The sequence below is a fragment of the Dermacentor andersoni genome, chromosome 10, assembly GCF_023375885.2.
Source record: "Dermacentor andersoni chromosome 10, qqDerAnde1_hic_scaffold, whole genome shotgun sequence".
Taxonomy (NCBI): domain Eukaryota; kingdom Metazoa; phylum Arthropoda; class Arachnida; order Ixodida; family Ixodidae; genus Dermacentor; species Dermacentor andersoni.
In genome coordinates, this window is record NC_092823.1 from 41,613,591 (window position 1) to 41,627,486 (window position 13,896).

The 13,896-nt window shown below is 48.8% G+C and overlaps 1 protein-coding gene across 1 annotated transcript in view; it reads right to left on the bottom strand.

The window, feature by feature from the left end:
• Window positions 1–13,177, bottom strand: part of LOC126546268 (bestrophin-4-like) — a 30,231-nt gene extending 17,054 nt beyond the window's left edge. The window contains exons 1-3 of the mRNA XM_050194421.3: window positions 12,765–13,177; window positions 8,455–9,065; window positions 7,512–7,646 (exon numbers count right to left, since the gene is read on the bottom strand). Coding sequence (XP_050050378.1) covers window positions 7,512–7,646; window positions 8,455–8,633 — 314 coding nt within the window. The 5' untranslated portion in view covers window positions 8,634–9,065; window positions 12,765–13,177. The remainder of the gene's footprint in view (window positions 1–7,511; window positions 7,647–8,454; window positions 9,066–12,764) is intronic.
• Window positions 13,178–13,896: the final 719 nt, after the last annotated feature.

Genomic DNA, 13,896 nt, shown 5'->3' on the forward strand with positions numbered 1-13,896 from the left:
TGATAAACAATCAGCGTCACTGTGCTTGCGACCTGACTTGTACACGACCGTTATGTCGTATTCCTGCAGCCTCAGACTCCATCTAGCAAGTCGTCCAGAAGGATCTTTCAGGTTTGCAAGCCAGCACAGTGAGTGATGGTCGCTGATTGCTCGGAACGGTCTACCGTATAAGTATGGCCGGAATTTTCCTATGGCCCATATTACAGCGAGGCATTCTTTTTCGGTGGCTGAATAGTTGATTTCAGCCCTCGAAAGAGTGCGGCTGGCGTATGCAATCACTCTTTCCTCTCCATTTTGCCATTGAACGAGGACGGCACCGAGTCCTAAATTGCTGGCGTCTGTGTGGATGTCTGTTTCCGCTTCCTCATCAAAGTGCGCAAGGACCGGGTGGTTTTGAAGTCGCCGTCGTAGCTCATTGAATGCATCTTCTTGTTCACTTTGCCAGACGAAAGGCATATCTTCTTTCGTTAATCGCGTTAATGGCTCGGCAATCTTTGAAAAATTTTTGACGAAACGCCTGTAGTAGGCACAAAGTCCTAGGAATCGCCTAACGGCCTTTTTATCAGTTGGTCTAGGAAACTTTTCTACTGCTGCGGTCTTCTCAGGGTCAGGACGGATGCCTTCGGAGCTAATCACATGGCCGAGGAAAAGGAGCTCATGGAAGCCGAAGTGACATTTTTGTGGCTTTATCGTCAGCCCTGCTGAACTAATAGTTTTGAGCACAGTCCTTAGTCGTTCCACATGCTGAGCAAAGGTGGTAGAAAAAATCACGACGTCGTCAAGATAAACCAGACAGGACTGCCACTTTAACCCGGAGAGCACAGTGTCCATCATCCGCTGAAAGGTGGCAGGTGCGGAACAGAGGCCGAACGGAAGTACCTTGAATTCGTATAGTCGATCAGGTGTGACGAATGCTGTCTTCTCACGATCTCGTTCGTCCACTTCTATTTGCCAGTATCCGCTTTTGAGGTCGAGAGAGGAAAAGAATTTCGCATCACGTAGTCTATCGAGGGTGTCATCGATCCTCGGAAGGGGATAGACATCCCGCTTTGTGACGACGTTTAGCTTCCGATAATCAACGCAGAAGCGCAAGGTCTGATCCTTTTTCTTTACCAACACCACAGGCGAAGCCCACGGGCTGGTCGATGGCTGAATTACGTCGTCTCTAAGCATTTCTTCGACTTGTTTGTTGATGATCTCTCTCTCCTTCGGTGACACTCGGTAGGGATGCTGGCAAATAGGCCTCACAGCTTCGTCGACAATGATACGGTGTTTGGCGATGGATGTTCTCTGGACTTTCGATGTCGTTGAGAAACACGAGGCGAATTCTCGTACAAGGTTCTCTATTTGCTGCTTCTGGCTCGGTGATAGTGCTGCTTCGATGTTGACAGATGCGAGTATGGAGTCTACGTTGTCAGAAGCCAGTAGTGCAGCATCGGAAGGGCTCAAATCCGTAATCTGTTCATAAGCATTAAGGCGGGCAATGACAGTTCCCTTCGCAACATGCTGGACTTCATTTCCAAAATTAGTCAGGAAGACATTCGAGCACCCGTCACGCAGCTGAACCAGACCCCTTGCCATACAGATCCCTTTTTCGAGTAAGAGCCCAGTGTTACTGTCTGCTATTCCTTCATAGTCGCTGAATACGGTGCTTCTTACGGCGACAGCTATGCTGGATCTTGGGGGTATTGTGACGTCGTCGTCTATAATCTGAAGAGCATCAAATTGTTCTTCACACTCGAATGTCGCGATGGCGTGCTTCGTGGAGAACGACACACAGGATTCCTGCAAGTTGATAACTGCACCATTCGCCTGCAAAAAGTCCATTCCAATAATTAAATCCCTTGAACATTCTGACAGGACAATGAAACTGGCGACGTATGTAAAGCCGCGTATTCCGATTCTAGAAGTGCACCTGCCCACCGGGTTGATAAGGTGTCCTCCGGCGGTTCGAATTTGCGGTCCTCTCCAAGGAGTCAGCACTTTTTTCAGTCTTCCGGCAAGCACTTTACTCATAACGGAATGGTCTGCGCCTGTGTCTACTAAAGCAGTAATTTCGCAGCCGTCTATAAACACACATAAATCCGAAGCAACGTCACTTTTTCCGCAACTGCTCTCGCGTCCGTCGTTCAGCGCTGGAGGCTCTGTTCTTGCGTCGACAGCGGCCTCACCTCCACAGGTCGCCGGTATTAGTTTTCCCGACGTGGGCTTTGGGGGCGTCGCCTTGGAGAGCTTGAGGATGGACGCGGGCTCGGTGATCGATACCTCAGCGGCACTGTTGACCGAGGTTGATGTTGCTGTGAAGTCTGCGGGCTTTGGCGCGTTGACAAATACTCCTGGATCTCGAAAGGGCGTTCACCGTTTCTTGGGCAAGGAGCATTTACGGAAAACCCCCGAAGTCCCGCTCTGCGGTATTCGCACATCCTGTAGAGATGACCAGCTTCGCCGCAGTGGTAGCACAGTGGGATTCTATCAGGAGTGCGCCATATGTCGGCCTTCCGGAATCTCGTCTCCGGCGGAGACGGCAAGAACCGAGGTTCGGGTACATGCGCAGCTGCCGCGATGAAAGTACGTCCTGGAGATCCTCTGAGTACCTCGGCGTACGATACCGTCGGCCGTACCGGTGACGACGCTTGCGGCTGTGCTGGCGGGTGCTGTTCGCGGACTGCGTGTCTCACTTCTTCGCGAACCACTTCTGCTAACGAAGAGACCGCTGTGGGGCCGTTGTTCAGCTGTTGCCTCTGGAGCTCTTCTCGAACCACAGATCTTATGAGTTCTCGTAAGACCTCGACGCTGTTCCCGAACATTGCCGACATCATATCCATGGAGGCGACGTTCATCTCGCGGTTGTAGAGTCTCGCACGCTGTTGAAGAGTCCTTTCCATAGTTGTCGCCTCGGAGCGGAATTCGGTGACGGTGCGTGGAGGGCTCCGAACCAAACCGGCAAAAAGCTCCTGCTTCACACCGCGCATCAGGTGCCGAAGCTTCTTGTCCTCGCTCATGCTCGGATCGGCCCGGCGGAATAAGCGGGACATATCTTCGATATACATTGCCACGCTTTCGTTGTTTCGTTGGCTTCTTGCTTGCAAAGCGGCTTCAGCTTTTTCCCGGCGGTCTGTGCTCGGATACGTGGCCAACAGCTCCCGTCGGAAGTCATCCCACGACCGGAGGACAGCTTCATGGTTTTCAAACCACGTTCGCGCACAATCTTGCAACGCGAAGTAAACGTTGCGGAGCTTCCGGTTTTCGTCCCATCCATTGTAGTCAGCGACGCGCTCAAAGCCTTCCAACCAGTCCTCGGCGTCTTCGAAGGTATCGCCGTGAAAAGGCTCCGGCGTCCGCGGCTGATCGACGACGATGCGGGTTGAGGCTGTCTGGGATGTCATTTCAGGATTGTCCGCTGCTGCTATTATAGTTTGCTCCGGCAAAAGAGGAAACTCAGGCGGCTCACCACGTAGGCGACGGCTCGTGCGCTGGTGGACAGGCGTGAACTCGTTGGGTCTGAGATGGCATGGTTCCGGGCTGCTTTCTCCAACTCGAATTGGGCTGGAAGTCATTACCCAGCGCCTCCACCAGAATTGTAACGAACAATTAAGGGAGTCCAGACACAACTATTTATTGTGGGCTAACTTGTGCCCTGGGGGTAAATAAAAAGGACTGCCGCGTTCTGAAGAGGAGATCAAGAATGCCTTCTTCTTCTCTCTCGAGCGTCGCTTCACCTCTTCTTCTTCTTGTAGACGCTGACAACGGCAATCTACGATGCAAGTGCGCGCGGCGAAAACACGTGCCATCATTTCGTCATCTTTTTCTCCAATACGCCGTTGTCCTCTTGAGGGGTGCATGAACCTGCGCGCGTTGTTTAAATATGTTTCTGCCTTGTGTCAATATCATTCTAGTGAAAACAGCAAGGAAGTTGAAAAAAAAAAAGAGAGAGGACAGTTAAGCACTTCTTATGAGTTGTGAACGTGAAAGCATTCATATCCATTAAATGGCACTGAGTGTTCCTTCGAGTTTTGCGCAGTGAGTAGTGCACCGTAGCGGTAAGGGCTGCCCTAGTTGGCAAGCAGCTGCCCGCGGTGCCTACACCACAGGCCACTGGCGTTTTGCACGATGAGAGACCAAGGAAGCAGCAGTGGTCACCAAGGCCGGCAGGCATGCACAGCAGATTTGCCCAGCGAAGGTGAGAGAGAGAGAGATATGGACTGCATGCCAGCTTCAGAGAGTGAGAGCACGGATGGCATGGCATCGCGGTGATGTGCTCTACCTCACGCAACACCTGTCACGGTACTGTGGCAGCAGGCATTCGCTTTCGCCCGCTCTGCTCCGTCGAGGTGTATTCGTGACGTGGTGTTGCAGCCAATGGCAATGCGAGATTAGGTGCCGTTTCGCAGCCACATACGACAGATGCTGGCTTTTTCGCTCAATGGATAATTTCATGCTTTTGAATCAAAAACTATGTTCTCAACTGATGTTGTGGCTACTGCGATAGCGACAGCGAGGAGATAATGCTGTGAGTACAGGTACAAGCAATTTGTGCCAGTTGCAGTGACACTTTGCAATGTGCCAACTATGTAGAGGCAGACCACTAACAAACAGGAGTTGTCGACTGCTGGCTGTTCCAAAAACAAGTAGCACCTTTGCTCTCTGTGAAGCAGTGGCAATGATAGCTACCACATATACTACGCATACTGACATTCGCTCTGCTTTCTGCATCACTCCCAAAACATATCTGCAGTTGCACATCGACAATCTGCTGTGGAGAGTCACAGGTTTTGCTTCCCTTTTTTCTATCGTGAGCTTCATTACTGGTTGCTGACAATGCCTAATTTATTTTGCTTAGATGCTGATTTATTAATGTCTCATTCACTGCAGCATGCATTGCAACTGTGTTATGAGGTAATGCAGGCCTGGGTGCTTGTACATTGTACACCTCCGTCACCCCTGTATCACTGTTGGAGGGTGTGTCAATTTACTTAGAGGTGAAGGTGCCAAGTGTTGCAACAGCAGAGATGCCTTCTTTTCATAAAACTTTTTATTTTATCTCCCGTATGACAATGCGATGCTGATGAGGACCATTAGGCATGCTGAAATGACGACCTACAACTATTATAAAAAGTAACGCAGGCGATCTATGGTGAGATTGTGAATACTTGTTTCAAAATGTGTTTTTATCATTGCGTGTCATGATTTGTTTCGTCGACACCTTAATCTTACTTGGAGTCCTTAATGTCCTCTTATAATAAGAAGGATAACAATAAAAAGGATAACTGTGGATTTATTTTGGTATTGTCAGCTTGACATCAGGTGTTAGGGTTAAAATAAAGCTGCAGACATCCCTTTACTCTACACTTCAAAGAACTCTATCCACCATTAGCATCTTTATGTGCTCATTACTTTTTTGCTGATTATTGGTAGATCAATTCACTTTTGAACTTGAGCTGTGTGTCAACATTACAACATGGCAGCACAAGAGGCCTGTAATCAATATTGCACACTAACAGCTGCTGATATACACACGTGCCCCTTCACATCAGAAATGGCCCAGTGACAGGGAGACAGATTTAGATGCTGCACTCACTTCCTCCCGGCATTTATAGCACGTCTCCCCCGTTGTCTGATTTCTTGGAACAGAGCTCTTGGTTCCTCTGTGACCTGTCCTGGTGGGTGCAGTAGGTACATAGCCGTTGCCTGGAATCATTGACTCTATACCCTTTGCTTTGCGAGGCATGTGGGTGGAGGGACAGCTGCTCATCACGCCACTGCTCTGTCTGCACGACCCGCTCTGTGTTGGCGGTGTTCCCATGATTAAAAGAGTTGTTCCTCTACCTCATATTAGGTTTGGCACGCACATCCTTGTTTTGCACGTACTGCCAGTAAAAGGTAGTTGATGAGCATTAGTATTAATATTTCATGGGCCCATTAAAAATGTTGGCGGTACATGGAAGAGGAGTGTAAAGAGAGGTTATGATTGCACTACTAACAGCTAACTGTGTACAGACATTCAGATGTTGCGCAACTGCTTGTGGATGTCTTCTGTATTGTGTGTGTTGTACACTGACAGTTTGTGTATATAAAACATGGTGCAGAAAATAACCAAGCAATCAAGCTGCCTCTCTGTGTTTTATGTAATTTGTGTGCATCTAATTTCGTTCGTTAATAATTTTGGCATCCCATTGTTCCAGTTCAGTGAATGTTGCCATAGTAATGTTGTGTGGAAACAGCTGCCTGACTAGCAAGGTGGCTGAAATGTATGACGCCTTTATATATGTATACTTGTTATGAAGCTGTTAATTGTTTTAAGCGTTATGTCAATAGTCATTGAATGGGAACATATAACAATATTCATCATGTGTAAGAGTACAACATCACATACCCTCTCATACGCTCTGCACAACTAATTACATGCAGTGTCTCGGGCTGTGGTCGGTATATGACTTTGCAGAGGAAATATCTATTTCAAGCAAATATGCATCACTTCACTTCTTTGTGAGCCTAATCTCTGAGATATTGCGTACTTCTGATACTTCTGATCAAAAGGGTTAGCAATATTTCCTTTCGCTAGTTCTGAGTCGGGACTTATGCAGATTAGGAGAGTCAAGATATAGTGGGGCTTTCTATAAAACTTGGTATGATTTCGTAGTCTACAGAGTGAAATGCTGTTTTGCACACTTTCAAACCCATTAATGATAGTTGGGATCAGTGGGCATGCAGATAGGGCAATTTAATGCTTGATGGCGAACACTTCCAAACTGATCGCGATGACTAGTGAACAACACATTTAAGCAGCACACATATATGGTAAGGCTGTGCGCGCCATCTTGCATATGACTTAATCGTACTGGCAAGCACATCCAACAAGGTTCGAACAGGTTGATTCTGAAAAAGCAGTACAAGTGGCTACTTGGCTCATGGAACTGTTAATACCATGGGGTTAGCATGCAGCAGGAATTCTGACAAGCTTGAACAGTCGGAGTAGCCACGTTTGAGAAAGTGGTTTCATGTCGGCACTGCTCTTGAGCGTGAAAGGCATGATAACGAATAAGGTCTAACTAGACCACAAATTTCGATACTGTACAGCTCACAGCTACACAAAATGCTGTGCACGGTCAACAGCATGTGCCATCAGCATAAACTGAGAAATTAACAAGAATAAAAAAAAGTGAAAACACACCTTACACGAGACTATATGTTAAGCCACCAGAATCATTGGTGTCTGCCAAGTCGTTATAGTACATGCTGGCTTCAAAGCTCGACCTCCAAGCTTCAGTGAAGGCAACGTTATGTGCATTAGCAAATCTAGATATGCAAGGATACATTCTACCTTACTTTGACTGGTTCATGGTTCACTTCATGTAGACACTATACATCCAGAAGCTTCACATGAGGGCATGCCATGGTTTGTAGTGGACATGCTATTGTCCATATGGGAATGGTTCATGGGCATGGCCAGGGCTATGGTTGAACATGCTGTGGCTCATATACAAGCCTGTTCTGGCAAATGTGATACTCACTTGTCGGGCCAGGGAACATTCATATACTGCTGCCACCAGCGACCGACGACAATGGACACGTAGAAGCCAAGCACGAAGGACAGTGGGATCAGGTCCGTGAACTTTTCACAGTACTTGGCCAGGCTTTCGAAGACACTGTGTGAGAAGACAGAAATGGGCCAAAACTTGTAGAGTGTGACAATATGGTAGTCTATCCACCTCCAGAACAGGAGGTGTATGTATGTATGTATGTATGTATGTATGTATGTATGTATGTATGTATGTATGTATGTATGTATGTATGTATGTATGAACTGTGCCGTCTTTTATCCAAGTGGCCACGGCCAACCAAAACTATGCTAACCGAACAAGGCACTTAGAGTGTGGAGGGGTGCCCATTAGGGTGATCTAACCTCCCAGCAGTCTGCAGCAGGCCTGAAATTAATAAGAAATGCTACAAAGCAAACCAATATAGGTCCTTCAGAAAAAAAAATGTAAATTTGTAGCAAAAGAAAGAAAACGACTGAAGTTCTGGCCATGAGGCTTTCTTTCTAAGGAACCAGTATGGGTTTCCTTTGTAGCTTTGTGCTGCTGTAAGGTATATACTAACTCTCTTGGATTGGCTCTTGTTCATGATTGGCTTGTTACAGTCAACTGAAGCAGCTAGCAGACCTTATGCATGAACCTTTTTGCACTGCAGGCAAACTTCAACAGTAGTAGCAAATAGCAAGTGTATACATATTTGGTCATAAGTGCATATTTGATGAAAGTTAATGTCGATTACTTCGAGAATAAGTACTTTGAATCACTCAGATTTGAAACAAAAATATTTGATTTGTATTCAAGGTTGAATTTTTCATTCCGCTTTCATGAACTTTACAAACTCATCATATGAAAGGCTCAGCGGCAAGCAACTATAGAAGCTAGAAGCCCATTTGGCTAGCAGATCAGTAAAAGTGCTCACACTTTTTGGTGTTCGTTGAGTATGTGCCGGTAGAGGGCGCTCAGTCCGAAGTACAAGGTGCAGAATATGATCATCTCCCGGTATAGGAGCTTGTAGATGCTGCCGCGCCATCGCAGCAGCAGCTTGGCAAAGCCGCACAGCCGAGCCTCGGAGACGTTCAGTGAGTACGTGATCGTCATGGTGGAGGCTTGGAGCTATTCCCGCGAGTCTTCAATGAGTCTTTCGAGAGTTCGCTGTCGATGCACCCAGCGTCACTTTAGGTTCAGGAAGTCGAGCTTGTGCTTTTCGTGGTAAAACACGTGATTTAGAAGAATCAGTGCCTTGGATGCACTTCCTGAAAATTGTTTCTGCGAGGTCTGTTGTCTTCCTGGTGAGTCAGAAGAAGCCAGGAATTCCAACAGGGGGCAGCACTGGTTGCCGACGGCTCTTGTTCCCAGCCAGTCGGCACTCGCTGCAGCACAAACAGGAGACGGGCAACCTTGGTGCCTCTAGTGTCGCACGGCAGCTGTGGGTCTGCCGCTTCTGTTTGTGAAGGCTGGATGAGATGATGCGCCGCTTCTAAATGGCCTAGCTGCTCTTATCAACTAGGTCCTGCAAGGACCTAGCTCACTCTGCAACAGAGATAAAGAAAGGCAACAACAAATAAGCGTGGCTAGTAGCAGAGGATTTGATCAGCTATGCTGTCGCTAGATTGGTGAAATAGTGACAGACTGCTGGGCAGATAAACATGAGCAGTACTGCATGGAAATGTGCTGTTCTACAGATACATGTACAGAGCATCGCATTTTGTTGCTGCAGTCATACTGCACAATGAGCACTGGTGTAGCACACACTAGCTATTACATGCAGGAAGAAGCATAGCAGAAGTTAAAGTTGCATAAACTGTAGGTTATCTCCCATCTTTTCAGTCACTCATTGAAAGAAAGCCAAATTATACATCCTGCATCATGTACTGGTACGGACAGACATGTCTGGCGACTGGCACAGGAAAACAAAACAAATAGAGTTGTCTAAGTCACTGCTACACTAAGGGCACTTCTCAAGAGAAAGTATAGTGGTCATCAATTTAAATATCCCAGGCAGTGAAAATACATTTTTATCATTCCTTGCAGAGCTATTCACTCAAATGAAGTTTCGAATGTTTTTTTAACCCCGCTGCTGTGACCAAGCGCAGAATCAGCGAACATGCAAGTTTCGTTATTTTCCCTCATTGGTTGCCATCTGTTAAAAAGTTATTTTCTTTGGTATGGGCAGCACATGATACTATCTTGACCATGCTTCGAAATACAAGCTTTTAAATATAAAGTTTACGGCCTTATCACCATTAAACTGAAGTGTAAGAAATGGCAGCTGATTGATCCTGTTACCCGCTGGCTGGTTTACCATTTCATTTATCATTCAGAATTGAGGCCATAATAGAGATCATTTTTGACAAAAAGCGCTCAGAAAACACCGAAACATTCCTGAGCGCGAGCACAGCCACTGCAAAAAGTATACACAGCGTACAGAAATTTATTTGTGTCAAATAAACTTCTCCTTTTCTTTATGCTACGTACACGTCGTGCTTTCGTGGCAACTAAGACACCGAACATTTCCTCTTTCGCCCCCGCCTTGATCATGTTCGTGCTCGGTCGAGTAGAAGACGACGTATGTACATGCGTTGCTTGTGCACCAGGCAACCTTCGCACGCGATGCTTGATTGCTTCGCGGTAAACGCATTGCGTATCGCATTTGTGTCGTCGGGGTCAACGCAGCCGTTCAAGGGTGCTAGTTAGGCACGCTGCAATGCTTAAAAGTTCGCAATGTATGGTACCGTGCAGTTGTGATTCGCAGCCGTGGGGTACATGTAGTTATCGAGACTTGGAATGAAACGATAACGGCACACATGCACCCCGCCCGAGACAGGCAGGCGCAGTTGAGTTGTGTCCGATATAACTTTTGGCAGAAATTTCATATCGTGCGCTGGTCGACCTAGCGTTGCAAGCCTCTGCAAGATGTACGTCGGTGGACGCGCAAGATGGAGCAGAGGTAGTCTAAAAATAATCTCAAATAATAATAATAATAATAATAAATGCCGCGGATCCTGTAACGATCGCATGTGCGGTAATATATTTGTCGCAGGCGTGGTGACAAACGTCTACTGAAAGCCACACGCTACGTTGTCTTAACTGGGTTCGATTCCCGTGAACGTGCTAAACAAAATAAAGAAAAAAAGCGGCAAGAATAATAAGAAAACAAGAGAAAAAAATTAGACGAGCACGCGTCTATGAGCTGGAACTTGTATTCAAGAAGCACAGGCGCGCATAATTCTTTCGTTAAAAACTTCGCCTAAATAAAAAAAAAAAATCGCTTCCTCCAGTTGGTAGATACAAAAACTTAATTTTAAATGCAGCAAATCTAATCAAAATCGGTGAAGTCGTTGCCAATACAGACGAGTTCTCGTGTTCATACGCACGAGCTCATCGTTGCTATTATGGGCACGCTAACCAATCACAGGACTCCTCTGCCAAGACCAAGTCCATAATATACCGCACGGTTACTGCGATTGGCCATTGTGCGGGTACCAGCCAATCGGATTGCCGTTCTCCGTGCAAACATGTTCGTCGCTATACTCGGCCGCCGATTGGCTAATTAAGACGCCTGTAAGTTCGTCTACCGAGATCGTACGCGTTGACGCAGGCTCAATTCGACGAAGGTGCAATAGCTCGGGAAACGTCACACGAACGCAATACAGCGGCGCAATTTATGCTTACCATGCCACGAACGCTGATTATGCGCCGCTGCAACGTGGGTTGAAACGGAAAATAAAAATAATAATAAAAAAAATAATAAATGTCGGCTTCGCCACAGCACACCGGGGCACAAGGAAAAGCGTAGCTCGCAGTGATGTCACAAAGGCCTACGGCGACATTTTGCTACTGCGCGCCTACGATGCTCGGCGGACTAACCGAGGAGGAAAAATAAAAGAGAATAACGCACTGCCAGCGCAGGGTATAGAGATGTAGATTTCACCCAGACGTAACAACGCGAGCAAAGCGCACTCCGGCTGCGTAGCGAACGCATATAGCACAACAAAAAGCGTGGCGTGGCCGCGTCACGTTTCTGTACTGCCACCTCGCACATGCGCCTCTATCGCCATTTTCATATTTTCCGTTCCCCTTCTTCCCGCAGCATCAAACATGCGAAACCGAAACTGTCACTGCGAACGGCGTCGCGCGCAGCGCTTCGACGCGGCGGAACTGGTTTCGACCGGACGGGCGAGACTGCGAGGGCGGCGGCGGTGGTCGAATATAAGCGAGAGAAATCTGACAATCCCGTTTTCACTGCGCGCATGTATACGGCTTGCAGTACCCCTGCATGGGCCGGCGCCGAACAGACGGCTTAGGCCTAAAACTGGGTTACTGCAGTGTGACGCAGAGGCAGCCACCCTGAAGGAGGTAGCCATGACGGAAAACGATCCTTTGCGTCGTCCGGCGAACGCGCGCAGACATGTTTTAAGCCGCGGTTTCAGCTGACATTTCAAGCGTGCCTCGGCAGCTGCTAAAATGTCAGCGCGAACGTCTGCGCGCTAGCGCGCGCTGGATCGATCGCCGGTGAGTGCTAGCTGATGTCACGCCGCAGTCGACGTATCAGGACACTGCGGTTGGGTACAACGTCAGCGAGTGCGGATTTGTATGTCTACGTATACTTCTAAAGCAAGCTACACTTAAGAAAAATCAAACGCGCCGGTTCGGCGATGTCGCAATCTCCGCAAATGGCCACAATTCAGCGCAGTGCGAGTCAACAGTGTCGCAATGCGCTGCGGTGCATTCAGGCGCCCATGGCGATTTATATGCAAAGCAAGGAGGTTTGCCATTCCGGCACTACAGTAGCCGGCGCTGCTGGGCAAGCAATGGTGCTCGGTTAATTAATCTTCGAAGAACTCGCAGCAGGAGCCGCTGTCGTTTCTGAAAGCATAGTCATCATTTCATGGACCTCCCCGTGAGCAAACTTCGCCCGAGAACTGACCGTATAGCGGACCGTTTACCGTTTCAAACCGGACGGGGATTCGCGCTTCTTACGTAAGAATGTAAGAGCACCCGACGCCAAGATGCCCGCGTGCCGATGTAATATGCGCCGCGCGATGCATGCTCTGCGATCTCTTCGACTTAATTCAAAACGTGGCCGTCTTTGAATGTAGCGTAGTGATGGTATCTGCATTAAAACACAAAAACTGCACGTAGCCCGAGGCCAGTGGCCACTCAGTCGCGCTATGCATGAAAAAAAAAAGGAAAAAAATCGCGATGCGAAGAGGCAAAGGAGAGACTCACCGTGCGAAGTTGTTCCAACGTTGTAGGCAGCTCGCCTGTGCTGAGGGCAACATTTGCCCGGTGAGGTGCGGTTTTTTCCGATTCGAAAATCGGAAAACACCGAACCAACGGTGGGGCCGGGCGACGGGCTTTCCGAGAAAGGCGGGTCCAGTCAATGGACCCCGGCTTCTTGCCTTCTCTCCCTCGAAAAGCTGCACGGAAAGGGCTAGCCTGGGCGCGACTTTCCCCGAGAAGGCTCGGTGCAGAGGTTACTAGTTCGGAAACCGACCGGCGTTAACGAACGAGCAAAGTAGTTAGCCGCGGCTTTGCGCACGTATCTTCTCCCTGCAACACGAGGCAGAACGAACGCGCCGGCGTGGATTCTCGCTTGCGTCAGCCCCGAACAGCGGCGGAGGCGCGATTGCGAGCCAGCTGCCGCGGCCGGGTGGTTTTTATGCGCGGGGCTGTTGCCATGTCTCCCGCTGGCCGCAGGTCGCCGCGCCGTCGATAGATGGCGCTAGGCGCCTCTCAAGGCCGAGGCCAGCCAACAGCCTTTCAGTGTCCGCGTGTGGGCACGTGGCTGCGACTCCGGGAGAGAGAGAGAGAGCGGGGTCAGGGAAATGTGAGGGAGGGTTGAGGCCGGCGCTAATCGGAATTGATCCGCGCAACGCCTCGTACCTACCGTGCTTCGCGCCCTGTGGAGAAGGGTTCAGGTCCAGTCGATTTCGACTGGAAAAAAAGCTCAATTGACAATGGGCTTGTAAAACTGGCCGGTCCGGCTGGCCGATCACGGTCCTCAAGCGAGCATGTAGCCGCTGGGCGTTCTGTTTCGCATTGAGCTCGATCTGCATTAAGCATCGATCTGATGAAGCAGTCTGCATTATCCCTACGCGTTCCGATCATAGCTGCAGCTTCCGTAATGCTGCATGACTTTAGGAGAGAGTAACTACGGACATTCCCTGCGTTGCGTCATCTGCTGTTTCGTTTTTATGTCTCCCGTTTAGAGCCGTATTTGGCTCGAAGCGGCGGGGGGGGGGGGGGGGGGGGGGGACGCGTGCAGTCACGAACTAGTAGCCAGGGCCTCCCCGGATGCCAGGTGTTCGCGGTACAGCGTCAGCTCCACGTCGCAGCATGAGGATTAATAACGTGGAAG